The 12916-nt window shown below is 41.3% G+C and overlaps 1 protein-coding gene across 1 annotated transcript in view; it reads left to right on the top strand.

Annotated features, from left to right (window-relative positions):
- clmpb (CXADR like membrane protein b) overlaps positions 1-9466 on the top strand; it is a 65001-nt gene extending 55535 nt beyond the window's left edge. The window contains exons 4-7 of the mRNA XM_040131716.1: positions 1821-1988; positions 3416-3538; positions 4043-4184; positions 6968-9466. Coding sequence (XP_039987650.1) covers positions 1821-1988; positions 3416-3538; positions 4043-4184; positions 6968-7304 — 770 coding nt within the window. The 3' untranslated portion in view covers positions 7305-9466. The remainder of the gene's footprint in view (positions 1-1820; positions 1989-3415; positions 3539-4042; positions 4185-6967) is intronic.
- The last annotated feature ends 3450 nt before the right edge of the window (positions 9467-12916 follow it).

Below are 12916 nucleotides of genomic sequence, written 5' to 3' on the forward strand. Positions count from 1 at the left end.
GTAGCTGGCTTGGTATGAGACAGTGTGCGAGTGTATGTATTTGTGTGTGTGCCAGGGTTTATTCGTGCCTCCAGCAGTTGTGTATGTGTTTATGGTCAAGCTTGCACGTTCATGCCTGGATGCCTGTACTGTTTTTGTTAAATGTGTGTGGATTTGCATGTGCAGGTTTTTGACTTGGTTTGTTCAAGTGTGTATGTGTCGTATTTTTGTGTGCGTGTACTAGCCAAAAAAAGTGTGTTTCTGTTTGTGCGTGTGCGCGCGCGTCCGAGGTTACGCGCTCCAACTGCTCCTGCTGCAGTTAGGCCTAACTGACCCTGACAGAGCTGCGAGATGCACAGATGAGGCGTCAGTGCTTCCTGCTCAGCTCCTCTCATTATACTCCTTACTGAGTGTGTGAGCAGAATACACTCTGCTTTTGAGACCAGGGGATGGAGAAAAAGGAGGGTTAGACAAACAAACGGAGAGATGCACGAAAGCTATCTGGCTTTATGTACCAGCCACCGCTAAGTCACTACATCGCAGCATTACTCAGGAGTTACTTATACTGCAAATTTGCTGGCAAGCAGCAACATCCAAATTCACAAAAGTCGACATCGCTATTGTGACAGCATAACAGAAATACAAAATAGATGTTTAAATTTAGTTCCCTACTGATCTAAAAATATGTCACTTGAGAGGGAGAAAAGGGTGTGCTATTTTCCTGCTTTTAGTGTAGCAGTGCCTTTCGGCGTGCTTCTAAACAGAGCAGCTGAACAGGGCTCAGCAGGCTCCAGCTATACTGTACTCTGCCTCCAGCGACTGGACTATGACCAAAACCTTTGACCTGTGGAGATCATACCACAAGCCTTCACGGCAAGCTTTGGGGTCACATTGATCCATTCCCTATGGGACTGTTTTTTTTTTACTTTTTTCTGTGTGTGTCACCAGCTCTGAGAAAAGACTGTGGTGGCAAACTAGATTCACTTATCCCTCATTAAAAATTGTATATGACACCAGTAATGGATATACTGTAGATGGACACATTTAAATAAAGTTTATAATGAATGTCAAAAAGTTCAACTTTATGCAACTTAATTAACTTTTTGTGCTATTATTATCTCACTTTTATGAGTTTGCTCTTCATTTTATGTAGTGTTTTATGTATTTTTTTATGCAGTGCCTGAGGTGATATGCACTGGTGTTGGACTGTTGCACTTATGGAATAACTCATGCTTCAGTAGATTTTCTATTTACGGTACATTTTAAAATGTAATTCAGCTCATTTTAGACACTTAGACAGTAATATCTCTAACCTATACATCAACAGTGAATGGAATATTGATTTTATGAACTCAAACTCATGTTTGAGCTTTTAAACTTTATTTTTATAATAGCAATAACAGTTCAAAATTAGGAAATGTGTCTATATTCCCATATACCAGGCCACAGTTCCAGTACCGACAATGGGACAACTACAGAATGCCTGTTTTGACGGTGCCACAGATTAATTTTTGGTCTGGTTTCTTTAGCTAATTGAAAGACTACTCCGTATCCATAAATTAAATAATTTGCTAAAAATAATTTCAATTTAGATAGACATATTTACTATTTTTTTTTATTTTTACTTTACTATATTACTGATACATGTAAGACTCTTGCAATAACTGCATCAGCCTCCCCCTTGTAGACACAGTTAGTAAAGGTAATAATGTAAATGCTTAAAATGTGATGCAAAACTCAAAATTGTAGATATATCTGCACCAGCATGATAAAGAGCGGAGGTTTGTTCGTTTGTTATACATTTGGATTAAACTGCTTCTGATTCCCATGTATTCTCACAGTCAAGCCTTCCAAACCAAGGTGCTGGATGGATGGAAAACTCCTGGAGGGCAGTGATGTCAAGCTGAGCTGTAAGTCCAGCGATGGTTCAGACCCCATCAGCTACAAGTGGGAGCGAGTGCTGGACAAAGGCAAGAGTCTTGGCAAATTGCCAAACCTGGCACTGATAGGTAAGAAAAAAAATTGGCACTACAGTGACATGCTGATTCACCACCCTGTGCCCTGCAGAGAAATGCTATGAGGATTCATTTTCATTTTAGTGATTTTTATAGGCTGCATTTATCGAGGGAAGTGTTTTGCTGAGCACACCACCTTTTCTGTCACGTCCTCCCATCTTTATATTCATATATTTGAAAACACTGACACCTAAATCCGCCCAGTACCACTAAATTCTCCTACTGCTTGTTCCTGAGCTGCTTAATTAGAGTAATTAACAGTTACAGTGTTCTGCTCGACGGCACTTAGATAGGCTCAAATTGTCCCACGTAGGCCACTGATTCTTCATGCCTTTATTATCTTATACTACTGCCATCCCCTCTAACTTTGAGCAATAAGCCCAGGACCACACTACGTGCACTACACATTTTTGTCCAGCAAATCAAACCGATCACAGCCATCTGATTTATACTTGTAGTCTGTTGGGATGAGTTCTATAAACACAAGGATCCAGGCTGATACTATGATCTGATGAAGATATCTGTGACGTTGAAATGTCAGCAGGGCTCAAGTGAATTATACCTGTGCGCATGAAGTCAGTGTGGAGTGAGTATTTTTTTGGATTGTGTGTAAAGCGGAGAAAATCAAATGTAACACGCAGAGCTGGACTGGCAGCCCCCACTACATTCTGTACCAAAAAAAAAAAAAACACACATTGGCTCAGTAGAAGCCCTGAGGCACACTTCATTCACATGTTGTGGATTCTGGCATCCATCTTGGATCATAACCAGGCATATCCGCCTCGAAATAGTAATATAGACAGTTTATAGCAAAAGAGTTAATGGTAGGGCAATTCTCCCCACTGTGTATTCTCTAAACCAGAACAAACACCCCCAGGGTGCCAACCTCTCTGTCTCAGTTTTCCCTCCAGTGCTCAACTGGCATCCGTGATGGCTCGTGCCCAGACAAAAACCTTCAAATTAATGACCTCCACCAAACAACACCTGTTCAGTCTAATTAGTTTTCATTGGACAATAACACACAGCGTCAGCAGCCATTCTTTATGGGTCTGGTGAAAGGTAAATTTCACATGGTTCTCATTGGTAGGGATGACTAAATATCCCATGGGGCTGTGGGGCTCCATCGCTCTCTCAGACACACTCCTGCTTCTCTCCTTAAGTCCTCCTCAGTGTGATGGGCCTCCTTCTTAAATAAACACTCCATCAATGTCTCTTTCTCTTCCTCATGCTCTGGCTGTCTCTATCTCTCTCTCGCTCTCTTTCTCAAGTAATGATATATATTTTAGTTGCCTCTCGTATTCTTCAAATGTAATTGACAGTGGGGACAGTAAACATGCAAGAGTGCTTGAACAACATAAATAGTCATTGGTAAAAACCAGCAGTCTCACCAGATGTCTGTATTAACTGCTTTTATTCCCCAGATCTCAAAAACCCAGAGATTGTGACCCTTAGGAATCTCACCATGGACAGCACAGGGGTCTACAGGTGCACCGCCAGCAATGACGTTGGAGAGGAAAACTGCACAATCGAGGTCACAATGCAGCGTGAGTTTTGGGAGGGAGGGGAGAGTCGACCTCACGGCGTTCACCTCACACCAATCTGCCACACTGATTGATGGTTATTGTTTCAAACTGCAGTTGGACATACATTTGTTCCCCCTCTCTGCCTTTCTATCTACCTCCCACACTCACCCTCCCCATTTTCCCCGAGAGCTCCAACACTAGTGACTGCACTAGCCTTAAACTGGTGGCGACTGGTCACCGCCTCTGCTCCAACAGTTATGTTCCACTGTCACTCTAATACATTTCAGGAGAAGCCCAGGACGGTTGGGGTCATGTGTCGAGAAAATTACACATCGAGCGCCTCAGCAGAAACAGTTTGATAGCCCTGGTGCCATTGTGGCACTGACGTAGGGAGTGTTGAAGTATTTCCACTTAATGAGCATGAACCTTAGGAATTTGTGAATTTAACATTAAGAATGAAAACTATGAACAATATGTGACAATAAGTGACTCTATCTCTCATCACGTTCTCCTTTCTGTTCACAGATGTGAGGGATGTAGGGATGGTAGCAGGTGCAGTGGTGGGAATATCACTTGGTGTCCTCATTGTCATATTAATCATCTGGCTCGTCTTCCGGAAGAAAGAGAAAAAGAAGTACGAGGAGGAGGAGACGCCAAATGAAATCAGGTTTATTCATCCTCCTTTCTTCTCTGAGTGTTTCATTTTTTTTGTCTTTTTGCTCTGTTTTACTGTATTAAAATGCATCCTAAATACTAAAATTGTGTGGGATTAGATTATGAGGGCAGATATTCATGCATGTGTGTCTCTGTGTCTTCTTTCGTTTCTGTATCTTTGTGGGGCTGTTGCTGTGTTTAGCTGCACTTTACCCTAAATAAGTTCAAACCTTATGCTCAGAAATCACTAACTCCTTGATTTGTTCTGTAGGTATGCTCCACTACTACTCTTAAGTACAAACCAAATTTAATATTGTATAATTGCATGCATTTAAAATGAACTATAATATATCTCAGGAAAAAACAAGGTATCTCGTGGGAAAGAGACAGAGGCAGGTGGGGTATATAGAGACAGAAAAAAAGATATCTTGCAACAATGAAAATGTAGGCTTCCGCAGCCACTTGGGACTGGGGGGTGGTGCACCTGGAGATGTGGGTGCTGCACATCTTCAGTATCCCAGCTTCCCGCAGGTATGAGCTCATGCCTAGACGACTACACATGTATGCAAATCCAGCAGGTGAGCCACATGTGTCATTCTGTCACCTGAAACAATAGTATAACAATGACCAAAAAAACAAAATATAAACAAACAAAATGTAAATGTTACAGTCAACCCAAATTACTAAATCTACTTTCCTTTCATGTTTGATGTAGGTTCTGCTGGATGCTGAGGTCCAATGCAATCATTTCAAAATAGATCAAATCTTTATTTTTTAAACAGATGAAGACCTTGCCTTGATGAAGGTCTTGAGGCCAAAATTAAATGCTTCTATTGACTTAAGTAGAACCTAAAATAATTTCTTACAATAAAACTGTGAGAAGAAATCATTTTAAGTTCTAAGTAATTTTTTTGCATGGGCAAATAGTTTGAGGATTTGATATTGCAATTTCTTTTAAAATTATATAAGCTATCAATAATTGATACAGTTTATCCACAGTTTAAATGTTAAAATGCATATTGTCCTATGTTACAGTGTTTTCTGACTGCTTAAAACATTTCTTGAAAACATTACTCAGAAAATGATAAGAAGAAACAGATTTTTTAAAGTGCTGTATGAATCATGAAATTCAATTTACACCACAGTGACATTCAGCATTCCTCTGAAACACGTGTTATTTTTGATCATAAGTTGAGTTGGTCGTACATTTGGTTTAACGGCAGTTCTGCCTAACACAAGCTTTGTTTGATGGAGCACTGACGTTCATCTTAGCACGCTGCTGCGTGGAAACTTGTGTATTACCCCATGACTCACCAGTTCAGCTGAAACTGTTCTAAACCACAGCTGAGTGAGTCAAATGCTAAGTGACACAGCAACAGCCCCTATATGCTTGGATGTGTTTGCTGTCTCCCTGCCTATGTGTGTGTGTGTGTGTGTGTGTGTGTGTGTGTGTGTGTGTGTGTGTGTGTGTGTGTGTGTGTGTGTGTGTGTGTGTGTGTGTGTGTGTGTGTGTGTGTGTGTGTGTGTGTGTCTAAAAATAAAAACTACAAGGTCAGGTGGCCAAGTGTTCATCAATTATCTTTTATGAGTCTCTTCTTCACAACACCCTTCCTTCCATGTTTGTATTTCTGTTTGTGTGTCTCTCTGTGTGTGTATGTGAGGCATCAGAGTGAGGGGTCACACTAGTGTTTATTCCTCGCTTTAAAACCTGCGTGCATTGGTGGACCCTGTGGACCGCTAATGACTCTTGTAAAAGCAACAGCATTTTTTTTTTGTGAGAGACTGGAGTTGGTGTAGGTGCATATTTACTGATGTAACAATGAATAATGGAGCATAGTTGAGAGACAGCTTGAAGTAAATAATGCAGATGTTATGAGGTGTTTTCTGTTTTTATACCATGTTAAGAGTCTGAGCCTTTCCGCTAATGTGTTTAAACCAACCGCACCAGCTTTAGTGACACACATCTCTCGGGTTTGGATTTAGAACCAACCTCACTGCTGTTAAAAAATTTTACTTTTTCCAAGAGTTAGAGAACCTTCTCTGGTGTGTCTGAGAAGGTACCAGGTGGCCAACAGTGCACAGATGAGAGGTTTCTATTTCTAACTTTCTGTAGAGAAGCATAGCCTTATATAAGTGTGGTAATATTACCTGCTGACCTAGCCACACAACCCACACACCCTGGTGACAGTGATTTATAATAACTGCAAAGATCTTGTGCAGTTTTAGTACCATCCAAGTAACAATCACGGCACAAATGATCAATTAATGCTACTCTCAGCTGAATTCTTAGTCGTTTTTGCCACATTTTTATCCTCCATCTGTCATGACAAACTGAGGCAAAAGTAGAATTATGACTGAAAATTTTCATTGTGCTCTCAGAAAAAACTTTTTTTTTTTCCTTTAACAGTTGTATCTGGGGAACTAGTGATTTCAGCAGATATCATTATTCCATGCAAATGTGTTTCACAAAACTCAAAGGCTGGGGGGTATCTCATGAATTACTTGAGGTTCCCACATAATGCTTGTCCCATGTGAATAGTGCCTTAGAATAGTATTAGAGAATGGTACTGTGTTGTGCTGCTTTGTGGTTCATTGTGTGTGTGTGTGTGTGTGTGTGTGTGTGTGTGTGTGTGTGTGTGTGTGTGTGTGTGTGTGTGTGTGTGTGTGTGTGTGTGTGTGTGTGTGTGTGTGTGTGTGTGTGCGTGTGGGTTCCTCTCCTCTATTTTTAGAGTTACATTTCATATAAAATGAATGAACCTTCATCATTGTTTTCTGCATGTGTTTTTCTAACCACAGGGAGGATGCGGAGGCTCCCAAGGCCAAACTAGTGAAGCCCAACTCCCTGTCCTCGTCCCGCTCCGGCAGCTCACGCTCCGGAGCCTCCTCCACCCAATCTATGGTGCACAACAGTGCCCAGCGTGGTCACCGCCCCCGCCCGCCTGCCGTCGCAGCTCTGAAGGAAAATGGACAGCCTCCAGGCTTCCCCCAGTCCCCTCCAGCCTACACTACAGTGGTGCCCCCCAAGACCCCCGAGCCCCCTGCCACTCCCAAATTCAACTCTAGGAACATGTCTGGGCAGACACCCCCAACCCTCATGGTCCCCGCCCAGACCAAGGCCTTTCAGACTGTGTAAGACTGAAAGCGAACACCTTCCTGCAGCCATGTGAGACTCCCATCCCTGCCCAAGCCCCCTAGCCCCCTCCTAAAGACTCTTCCATAAACAAAGAAATGCAACTAGTTAAAAGGATGTAATTAAAAGAATCAATAGTATAAGTCCAAAAGTACTTTTAATGAATGCATACTTAAAAAGGGAAAATACAACATGCTTGCCCCCTACTGAATTACATAAACAACAAAACAAAAGAAAAAACAAGACCCGAGATGCAACTGTTTGTGTCTCATGGCTAAAGGCAGTACTTATTTTCTGAGTTCCTTGTTTTGGCTTTGGAAGGCACAGGGAAGCACCATGTGCAGCGAGGTGGAAGGAGCCCCTTAGTAGAGCTTTTATTTATTTATCAAATCAAAGGGTTAGTCATGCAGCAGAGAAAAAGAGGGGAAAAATTGGAGGGCTGGATAATAAAGTACATCCAAACTCTGAGCCAGGTACCAATGGAGTCATACGGCTGTTGAGCTTCTCTTTTCAACAAATACAAGATGGATACAAGCAGGGAGGAAACACCGAAGGAAGTGCAAGAGCGTCAGACAGCTAGTGGTTTTTTTCTCTGGGAGGTGGGGACTGTGGAGGGGTGGCAGGGTGGGGGTGTGTGTGAGGGGGGAGGGTGATTCTGTGATTCATGTCACCCTGCACCTCCAACTTGCTGCTTCCAGCACCTGCTCTGAAACCATAAACCCCTTTACCTCCCATGGGCTGGGCCGATTGCGCCCATCCATGTGGACAGAAGCAGTGCACGGCGTGTGCATCATCTGCCCCAGTGCTCTCGGTATTTTCGTGCTCTCGTAATGAACCTGCGTGAAACCACAGCGGTACGGAGACTGTCTCATCTGGCTCACAAACAGCTCATCTGCTTTACCAATCAGCAGGGGAAACTTCAGGTACAAGGATGAAGCATTGGCAGTAGAGTCAAATCAGTGGAGTTGTTACCCCCTCCCACATCCTGTCTACATCTATGGACATCCTTTTCTGGTACTGAATATATTTCCTGAATAATTAAATTGTATGTATTAGGTCTATAGCAAGTTAATACTTTAAATATAGGGGATAAGCATCTAGTAGACCAGCTGGACTTGTTTTTCTTTTACTTTGTTTCTGTTTTCCTGTGTCTCTTCTCTCTGAACAGGTTGTAAAGGGTGACAGACAGCTATGTGTCCATTCATCCATATTAAGAAGTGCCACCAATCCCTAGAATGGGTTATTATTGTTGCTTTTTTACTCTTGTGTTTACATGTTACCTTTCTGAAGTGAAACCAAAATCTGTCACCATGAATGTGTGATGTACAAGATGGTGGATCCCATTATTTTCAGCCTCATATAAGGCACTGAATCAATTCAAGCTAAGTCACAAAGAATTGACCTTGACGTTTAATTTTACAATTAGTAAGTCTGAATGAGGGAACAAGGAGTATGACTCTGGAGACTTTAATTGTATAGGGTGTGTATGGTATCAGTGACAGTACTCTCCTTGGATTCATAACAATGGAGTGGAACTCGATTGCTGTCTCACTGAATCATCGGGTCCTGCTTGGTTATTGGTTGAGCTGTGCTATCAGCCAATCCCCCCTTTGTCGTATCCTCAGACAGACCCAGTGCAGTTTGATTGAAAGTAGTTGAAAAACAGGCAAGTAGCCTATCTAGTGTGCCTTTGCAATCCCTCTTCCTTTTGATGGTTTCTTTCTTTGTCCTTATCTTCAGCACACCAGTGGTTAAGTCTCTGTTCACATCCAACTCTGAGGGTCAACAGCAGCAAATACTGAGAGATACAACTTCACAAACTAGCCCCAGTAATAACAGATGCAGCCTAGCGAGCACCAAGCAGAGTGAATAATCCGTGGTGAGAAAGCAATCCCATGTTAAGGGACAATGTAATGTATATTCTGTAATCAGTCTTGTTTTATATTGTACATACAGATAGTTATACGCACATGATGTCATTTAATTTAATAAATAAGATTATGTGAGGAGAGATTACCCCCTTATAAATGAGTCAATGGAAAACCCAAAAGGGAATTTAAACCATGTACTTTCAGTACACATGTTGTGTTACAAGTGAATTCACGTGAAACAAATGTTAGCATCTGTAATGGAGAGTGCAAGTGTATAAAAAAAAAAAAAAATGGCATCTTGTGCCATTACAAGATATCTTCACAACTACAGGGCAAATTCTCATGCATCAGCTATTGTATTGGATTTTATTGATGCTATGACTATAATTTCTTTTGATTAAAGTGACACGATGACCTTTCCTGAAGCAACACCATTGGATCAAAATTTGCCCTTGATCAGCACTTTCGTCAATAACAAGTTATCTCAAAAAGTCACTGCCAGATTCCCACAGAATCTGCTACGAGTATTTATAGTCGACACATGATGAATATTTTGGTAGACTCTGACCTTTAATCTGCCACACCATCCCGTTAAAAAATTAGCACTTGAGCCAAGAATTAGCACTTGAGCCTGTTTTTATTTTAATGATTCTTTGGTCTCAGCTACCAGGACAAAACGTATCAGTTTTAACTCCACTACTGTTTCTAAGAGTAGTGATCAACAACACTTGATCAACAACACTTTAATATTATAGCCTGTAATGAACATTGCTTTTGTCGCTGCACCAGTAGCAAAGTTTTACTCTTGTTTCACTTACAAATCTGAATTTTTATTCTGAAGTAAAACCATCAGATGAGATCATTTAGCATCTAAAGTTCTGAAAACCAACATCTGTCTGAAAAACACGTGGTTTGACTTCAGATCTGGGATTTCACATGTGACCTAACTGTAAGGGAAATTTAGAAAAAATGCCTTTTATATTCCACTAGAGACAGCAGTGCATATTTGACCAGGGAAGATACTGTGTGTGTGTGTGTGTGTGTGTGTGTGTGTGTGTGTGTGTGTGTGTGTGTGTGTGTGTGTGTGTGTGTGTGTGTGTGTGTGTGTGTGTGCGTGCTTGCGTGCATGCATGCATGTTTGTGAATGTGTGTGAGTGTGTATGTGTGGGTGTGTGCATGTAAATTCAGTATAAGCCCTTGGGCCACACCCACACAATCTCATGTTAGCCATTCAATGAGTGAGAAAGATCCAGTCAGGCAAAGTAACCTCTATCTAAATTGATATGACTGCAGACTGGCAGTGTTTATTTTCATTTTCAATGACTTACATGCCTATTGAACTTGGCTTCACAGGCGGCAGTCGTGTTTTTGCTTGTGGGGGTGGCATCTCGAGACAAAGAACGTCCATAATTCATAACCATTGTCAGCTCTGGAGGCCGCTTGCACGCTCTCTCCCTGCTCTTGCTGTCTTAACATAGAATGCACTTGACCCTGGTTGTACTGATGGCATCTCAAAACACACACATACACACACAATGCATACAGGTAAAAGTTGTATATACACACACACAAACAGGTACACGTGGCATGTTCAGGTGCACATGGAAACACAGGTCTGTGCTTCATGCACATTCAAAGTTGCACGTGCACACACACGCTCACAAACACACACGCAGTTTGGACAAATAAAAGCCCAAACAGCAATCCTTCTTATTTCTGCTTCTTCAAAATCAATTTGATGGATTGAATGTCTGGAGGTATTATGACTGACTGATGGAACCAGGATACCAAATTCAGCACAGGAAGGGACACTCTACACGGCATGACCCAGGGGACATCTGCACACACAAGCACACACACAGATATAAAAAGACAACTACTGTAACAACACACATGCATGCAGAAACACATGCACTCAGACAGACAGACAGACACAGTTATGCTCTCACAATCTGGGTAGCATATGCTTCAAGACTTTTTTCAAGGGAATCTGCAAGAGAAGTACAGAGAATCAGGAGAGATATAAGAGGATTGATATTGAGCCAGGGCTGTAGGCTCCTGCCACTGAAATTCCCTCCACCACAGATGAAAGTAGCGTTGGAGGTGGAGGATGGGATGCAAGTCTTCCAGCTGTTAAATTCCTCCAAGCTTTTTGATTTGCTTTCCAGCAACTGCAAGTCTCAGGTGGCAGAGCCCCCAGTTTATGAGCCCTCGCATTGCATCTCTCTCTACATCTGTGTGCAGCTTTGTGGCCAGACAAACTTGCGCTCTTTCCATCAAATACATTTTAAAGAGTATTTGTCAGTTTAGTAGAGAGTGGAGGAGGGAAGTCTTAGCACACCTCAGAGTGTCAGCAGCACATCCAATATCATTCTTTAAAACAGTATCCATCAGCACTTCATATTGTCTTATTATCAACACTCTAAGGTGCAGTAAACATAAAATCATTAATGGTTATCCTGCTTTATTTGATAGGAGTGTGAATCTCACATAGCCATAATGTTTTATGTTCTATTAAACAGTTTCATTACTGATGAAAGCTGTTGAGTAGGGCAAAGTGATGCTCAGACTTTGTGGTTTGGCCTTTTGTCTCAGTATAAGGGAATGTGATGTATTGTTACTTTTCAGAGAGGAGATGGTTGGGGCTGATGTCAACCTCAAGAAGGAAAGCAAAGGTACCTGCATGTCATAGGAGATTGAGCAGAGGAACGGGAATGCTTTGCTTTGATGTAACATAACTGTATTCGGCTAAAAAAAAAAAAAAAAAAAATTAAATTAAAAAAAATCTACAATTGTAAATATATTCACAGAAAAATTTTATGAAGCCTTATTTTTGTCTTCATCTTTATTTCAATTTTTTCATCCATGTATTTTGCACTTTTTTGTGTGCTATTCTCATCACCGGCCTGTGTGGGATCTGTGTGGTTGGCTGTTCCTCTTGACTGCATTGTTTCGATCAGGTCAGGGGGCGACACGCTCGGCGCGGCGTTAGGACGGGAAATATACAACACTTTTGTTTTATTTACTCTCATCTCTTTCTCTTGCTGTGGCTTCTCTTTGGTTTTGTAAAACAGTACAGATTTTTTTTGTTTGTTCGTTTGATGAAAACAATCCATGTAAATATCACAAGTAAAAAATGTATATTTTTACGACCTCTGAGTTATTACTCTTTCATTTGCAAATAAAATATTCAATGACAACTTAACTGGTCTTTTGGCATCTTGATTTGGATTTTGCATGAGATAGACTTGACGTGTTCAGCTTGGGTATTTGGAAGTTTTCTGGTATACCCTACCTTGCTTCCTACTGTAAATTTGTTAATTTATTGTCGCTCCCCAGTCTCCACTGTGCTGATCCTGGTTTATGGGGAGTGACAAGGTTGCTAAATGCAAACTCTTTACGTGATCTTTACTCTGTAAGGTACTGTTCATAATGTATGTATCTAGCACATAAATAAATTCTTTTCATGCGAGTTGGCTAACTGAACTAGAATTTGACAGCTGCCAAAAAGCATTTCCTTCATGACTTACTTGTCAGAATAATCCAACATGGAAGGAAAAAAAAAAACAACCAAACCGCTCAAAAGCCAACTCACAAGTTTAGGGAAATCCTTGCCCGGCACCGTTAAATAAGAAGGGATTTCATAATATGGCCTACATGCTCACAGTTTCATTGCCAAGTTCTATTACCAAGTGATGGTAATATAGCAGTGGTTAACGATTAAATTTTCAACAAAGTGGAATA

The sequence above is a fragment of the Xiphias gladius genome, chromosome 7 (assembly GCF_016859285.1).
Source record: "Xiphias gladius isolate SHS-SW01 ecotype Sanya breed wild chromosome 7, ASM1685928v1, whole genome shotgun sequence".
Taxonomy (NCBI): Eukaryota; Metazoa; Chordata; class Actinopteri; order Istiophoriformes; family Xiphiidae; genus Xiphias; species Xiphias gladius.